Source organism: Camelina sativa, chromosome 8 (genome assembly GCF_000633955.1).
Source record: "Camelina sativa cultivar DH55 chromosome 8, Cs, whole genome shotgun sequence".
Classification (NCBI taxonomy): Eukaryota; Viridiplantae; Streptophyta; class Magnoliopsida; order Brassicales; family Brassicaceae; genus Camelina; species Camelina sativa.
In genome coordinates this window covers 4,135,543-4,141,541 of record NC_025692.1, presented here as the reverse complement: position 1 = coordinate 4,141,541, position 5,999 = coordinate 4,135,543, and the positions used below count along the sequence as shown (strand labels likewise).

The 5,999-nt window shown below is 33.9% G+C and overlaps 2 protein-coding genes across 2 annotated transcripts in view; one reads left to right on the top strand and one right to left on the bottom strand.

Annotated features, from left to right (window-relative positions):
• LOC104706078 (WUSCHEL-related homeobox 12-like) overlaps nucleotides 1–1,930 on the top strand; it is an 8,764-nt gene extending 6,834 nt beyond the window's left edge. Inside the window, exons 2-4 of the mRNA XM_019229173.1 lie at nucleotides 20–493; nucleotides 773–948; nucleotides 1,760–1,930. Of these exons, the coding sequence (XP_019084718.1) occupies nucleotides 20–493; nucleotides 773–948; nucleotides 1,760–1,777 (668 nt within the window). The 3' untranslated portion in view covers nucleotides 1,778–1,930. The remainder of the gene's footprint in view (nucleotides 1–19; nucleotides 494–772; nucleotides 949–1,759) is intronic.
• LOC104706077 (myb-related protein 315-like) lies at nucleotides 2,801–5,066 on the bottom strand. The gene is made up of 3 exons (XM_010422206.2): nucleotides 4,590–5,066; nucleotides 3,752–4,210; nucleotides 2,801–3,142 (listed from the first exon to the last, which is right to left on the bottom strand). Exons 1-3 carry the CDS (start codon nucleotides 4,972–4,974, stop codon nucleotides 2,979–2,981), a joined length of 1,008 nt encoding a protein of 335 aa, XP_010420508.1. The 5' UTR covers nucleotides 4,975–5,066; the 3' UTR covers nucleotides 2,801–2,978.

The window sequence follows — 5,999 nt, the reverse complement described above, 5'->3', positions numbered from 1 at the left end:
AGTGGTATTGTTAACCCACCAAAAGACGAGACGGTGAGGATAAGAAAGATGCTTGAGAAATTCGGTGCAGTGGGAGACGCAAACGTCTTCTACTGGTTTCAAAACCGACGGTCAAGATCTCGCCGGAGACAGCGGCAGCTTCAAGCCGCCACCGCCGCACCCGCCACCTCAGGAGGAGCTGCAGACCACCAGCACATGACAGCCATGACCATGCATCAATATCCATACAGAAACAGCGAGATTGATTTGGGATTTGGAAGTTGTAGCAACTCATCATCAGCTAATTACTTCCTTAATGGAACTTCTTCGTCATCTCAAGTCTCTTCTTTTTTACTCGGCCTCTCTTCTTCAAGTGGTGGGTGTGAGACCAATGGCATGGAGAATTTTTTTACAATGTTTGGCCATGAATCTGATCATCATCATCAGCATAGCTCAAACGCTCATTCGATGTTTTGCCCTTCTGATGAAAACTCCAATTTCCAATACCAACAAGGTGAATCGTTCATTTGCATGGCTCCTTTTTTATTTTTTACACCGTAAAATTTTGGGTTTATAAATTATAAATATTTGAATGGCTCATGTTTTCAATAAACTAATTAAATACAGTATTTGAAAGTGTAAAGAAAGAAAGTCATGTTCCTTTTTCAGGTGGGTTTGAAGTTGTTTTTTTTAAGTTAATACTTATGTTAGGCTACCATCTTGTGTTTTTTGAGAGCTAACTCTCAAATCTTTGTTCTTGTATAAATTATTATACTTCTTCTATCACTTAAAGGGTTAATGACGGTGTTCATAAATGGGGTTCCGACGGAAGTAACAAAAGGAAGGATAGACATGAAAGCAACGTTCGGTGAAGATTCGGTGTTACTTCATTCCTCTGGTCTACCTCTTCCCACTGATGAGTTTGGTTTCTTGATGCATTCTTTACAACATGGCCAAGCTTATTTCCTGGTAACTAAATTTTAATTCACTATTTTTATTAATATATACACTATGAACAAAAAGTGCTGATGAATGTTTATAGATATGATTTAACCAAAAAAAAAAAAAATCATATATGATCTCTAGACCTTTTTCTCATGATGGAAGTCATTATTTTACCACATGTATTTCATAAATGAATTCTATAGTATTTCGTATTTCAAATTAGTCTGTGAAAATGGGCTGGAGCCTGTAACCTAATTCTGGTCAAGTCCTAATTGTCTGCATAAATTAATCTCAACCTATCTCTGATGCACCTGTTACTATAATAAAATAGTTCTGCAGACAATATAATAAAATAAAAATCAATATGATGATTGTCGGTTTACGTAATAAATGGATATCATTTTTTGTAGAAATTTAATATCTGTAACTGAAGTTTTGTGATTTAGTTAAGCTTTACGGATTGATGTCAGATGTATCGACCTTTTTGGTTTGGTTAAAGTTTTTTAATGAAAACATATACAATTTCTCGAAATATAAAGAATATAGCCAAGAAGTAAGAACACAAGAACCAATAAAATCCGAGTAATTATGCAAAACTATCGAGTATTTTATTGAGTTCATTGGTAAAAGAGACCTTGGGAATTTATATTCTCTCTTGATCAAATACATAGACGGTGTCAACATTTTCAGATTTTCTAGAAATATAAAATGTTTCTTATTAGGGTTTTTCAACATAATCATTAATTAATCACCAATAATAAAACCTAACACGATTACTATAATTATTTCCTAATTGTAAATCTGTTTTTATTTGTTTCATTTTTGTCATCGACAGGTACCGAGACAGACATGAACTACTGAACTGGCTATATCTTGTGTGGAAACATTATACAGTCGAATTATTATTTTATTTTCTTTTTCTTTACGTCTATTGATTTTGTGTCTTTCGTGTATAATTGGATTAAATAAATGTTGGACTCTGTCAGATATTTTGTTTTCTTGTCGATTCTTGCTCGCCTGAACACAAACCTTAACCAACAAAACAAGCCAAATCTTAATTATAGATCTAGTTTGTGGAAAAATATGTCCTTTGAACTCAAAATATTTTAACGATGATGTTAATTTTGATTTTGTTAATGTAATGCTAGATCTTAATTAGTACATTCCTAAAACTCAAAACAGTTCCCAAGCATATTCCGTTGTTTATACACAAAATTTTAAAGTCTGTTTTATGGGTTCTTTGGAGATTAACCAAGTGGGCCTATTAGGCCCTTTGAAATGAAAAGTCTGTTTATGGGTTTCTTTTGTATATCTGTGCCCAACTAACCTATGTGGCTGGTATAATTGAAGCGGACACTAGGGATCTGACCCGACCGAGTAATTGAGATTTATACAGTAAAACATCTTATAATAGTAATACTAAGTATAATATTTTACTAATTTCTATTATTTATTTAACTCTATATTGATTCATCTAACAGAATAGTTATTTTTTATGAAAGGTTATACTTTAACTTCTTACATTGATTATCAAATATTCATAATGATGATTTATAACAGAGATNAAAAAAAAAAAAAAAAAAAAAAAAAGAAGTTCTGAATATGTTTTACATATAGCATATTCAAGAAAAAATATAACATCTTCCATATAATTATGCAATATGTTGTAATTTACTACCAAAAATTGATCAAAGCTTGTGAAATACTATACCAAGAAAATGATCAAAATTTGTAACTCAGTTCGAGACGTTAACACATATTCACGATGCAAATTATTTTGTAATTTTATTTTAATTATACTGGAAAGAGATTACTTATATTCAATTTTATTTCTTGACAAGTAATTAACTTCTAGAAAATTATTATTATTATTATTATTATTTTACTTTTTTAGTTTTCGCTAATACCCCCGGCTAATTTCCTCCAAAGCCCAAATTAAGATGTTAAACAAACATGCCTAAAATTAACCAGGAAAAATAGAAGAAACTAAACCCATATTTTTATCTCACAGTTCTCCCTCATCATCATTGAACCCTAGTTCTGCAACTAATTAATCAAGAAGCTCCAACTCCAAGAAAATCAAAGAAGTAAAAGCCACTCTTCATCTTCATCTCCACCTTTCTTTCACTGACTGAGATTGTGTGGTGATTTTGATGGTCCATCTTTTTACCATATATGCCATTTACTTCTGCTCTCTGCACACACTGACCATCTTTACCTGCAAGATTAGAAAAATAATTTCTCAGCCCCCACGTGAAATTTTGTTGTATTGAAATAGTAACGTGACAATAGTACTTCACCTCCTTATATTATTAAGCCTAAAGGTACTCTTACGATGTAAAAAACGTATTCTTACTCTCTCTTGTCATTCAAAATTTATAATTATAGCCATATATATGAAAATATAGGAAGTGGTCACTCATCGTCGGTTAAACAACATGCAGGCCAAAATTATCATTTAATATGCTTTCAACATTAAAAAAATAAATAAAAATCTTAACAAGACTGGAATCACTAAGCTAAATTTAGACCACAAATCATATTTGGTTCTACCGGTATAAGCATAAACTAATCATGATCAACGATACACCCAGTAAAGATTGCAATCTGATCTCGACCAACCGACCGAAATCATTATAGTTAGATTCACGAAAACACTTCTCAAGAAAACCAAAAAGAGAAAAACATTCCAAAATTTTTTTTGTTAAAGCAAAAAAAACATTCCAAGTTTCTATACTTTCAATGTCTCAACTCTCAAGGTCAATAGAGTTAAAATAAAAACAATAATAGTAAAAATAATAGCACAAGCTAACAAATAAAATGTTACCTGAGGCAAGGGTGTTATCGTAATTCAAGAAGCGAGGCTGGTAAGCCGAAGAAGGTGGAGTGAGAGAGAGCTCCGTCGTACAAGTAGAGACAGCTGAGCCATCGTCGTCATCTTCATCGTCTTCTTCATTGACGAAACTACCGTTCGCAACGTTACCGAAGAACTCCTCGTGATTATAGCGGCACGAGGACGAAACCGTCCTTTCAGCGTCTCTCGACGGCGCCTGAGGAGGCTGTTGACGTTGTCGTTGGCTTTCTCTAGTCCGTCGAGCCATGATGACGTGCCAATGGTTCTTGACGGCGTTATCGGTACGTCCCGGGAAGAGACGTGAGATCATAGCCCACTTGTTCCCATACGCTTGGTGAGCTGCTAAAAGCCTACACTCTTCTTCTTCCGTGAAGGCTCTCTTGTTAATTCTTGGGTCGAGTTGGTTAAACCATCTCAATCTACAGCTCTTGCCTGTAATCCCAGAAGCAACATTAGTTACGTATCCCTCATAATATATAAATTAGTTACTATCAAGCGTTATGTCACTAGCCATTGTATATTGTTGAATATTTAATTATATAGCCGTATATATAATGTAGTCTAACTTACTGATTACATACATATTTAAAAAAAAACTTTTTTAATAAAAATATCTAAACACGCACGGTTATGAAAAATGCTTAATAATTTTGGAAACTCAATTTCACCAGATTGTTTAGATTTCTTAACATATATGATTAATTTTCTTCTCCTTAACAATATTTGTTGACAATACTTACATTTACGAAATTTTGAGTAAAAAAGTGAAGGAAATAGTTAAGTTGACCAAGAAAAGTAAAAATAAATGTACCTGATCTACCAAGAAGGTGGTGAGCAATCAAGTTCCAGTTTTGGGGACCAAACTGGGCAACAAGCTCCTTGAGTTTAGCATCTTCTGTTGGTCTCCAGTGTCCTCGTGAGCATACTTTTGTGTTAATTCCACTTTTACCCCTCATTCTCAGACTCTTTTCGTTTTCACCCTTCTCTTTCTCATGTTCATCTTCCGGCTCCAAGGCTGAGGCTGATTTGTTGTGAGGATGGAGTCTAGAGAGAGAGAGGTTGGTGAGTGAAGTTTTACGAGAAGCAGTAGTGTGTGAGTTTGGTAGAGATCCGAAGTTGTTTGCGTCTTCGAATCTTCTCGACCCATTGATAGGTTCATTACCCCTTAGATCTTTCTCAAGGAGATTTGGATTCATTTTTTTTTCTTCTGGGTTTAGGGATGAAAGGAAGAGAAACTAAGAATAGAGGGAGGAATAGGATAGAGAGAGAGAGACCACTTGAATGGCTTTTCACTGTTTATATGGTGGAAGAGGAAAGAGAGATTCTCTATAAAAAAATTATTGAGTTATATTTGACTGACATTTATTTAGAAATTAATAAATACAAGAATATGTAAGAGTAAAAATGATGATGAGTGGTTATTAAATGTTCATTGAGAACAAAATTGATAGCTAGCTGTTTATTCAAACACCAAAAGAAAATGTAAGGAAACTTTTATAATAGCATATGTTCAATCAAATGTTGTGTTAATTATCATCTCAGGCCTAATGATCCCATTAAAATGGTTTTATATTCGTTTCTTGGTGAAAACAATGGGTTTATATAATTAATTACGTACGAATACGATCTTAATTATTTGAACTACAGTATATTTATAGTCGATGGTAGTAAAACTCGTTCTTATAAGTTTCGAGCTAGGTCTGTAACCAATTTTAATAATTTTATATGTATGCGCTACTTGTTATCGTTTCTTCTGACAATTAGAAAATGTATTAGAAAGATTTAAGGTTCACGTTTTCCATAACGTTGCATTCTATTTTCTGTTGAAACGAAAACTTCGAATAGTGAGATACTTTTAGTACAACAACTAATCACTCACTCACTCTCTCTCTCTCTCTCTCTACACGTGCAAAAGTAAAGGCTTTGGAAAAGTCGGTGGGTACGTGTAGTGTTGATGCATGCAAAACGAGAGACCCGCTCGTGCGTGTGGAGGGTTCGATGACCATAGGTCCCACAGTCTCAACAGTCTCGGAAACTCCAAAAACATTTTTGAACCGCTCGTGTGGCTCTACTATACTATGCACACATACAGATATTGCACGTACGTTCGTGTGTGTGTGTGAGTTAATTATGGGAAAAAACAACAGAATCAATTTTTGTCTGTTTCGGACACAAAGCAAGAAAAGATCTCAAAGGGTGTGAAATAAATTGCTTTTATGAG

What these genes read in the sequence shown, in the direction of transcription:
- LOC104706077 (XM_010422206.2), bottom strand. Translation starts at nt 4,974, where the DNA reads ATGAATCCAAATCTCCTTGAGAAAGATCTAAGGGGTAATGAACCTATC. An exon ending in CCACCTTCTTGGTAGATCAG is followed by an intron (nt 4,211 to 4,589) that starts GTACATTTATTT and finishes CTGGGATTACAG; the next exon opens with GCAAGAGCTGTAGATTGAGA. An exon ending in CGATAACACCCTTGCCTCAG is followed by an intron (nt 3,143 to 3,751) that starts GTAACATTTTAT and finishes CTAATCTTGCAG; the next exon opens with GTAAAGATGGTCAGTGTGTG.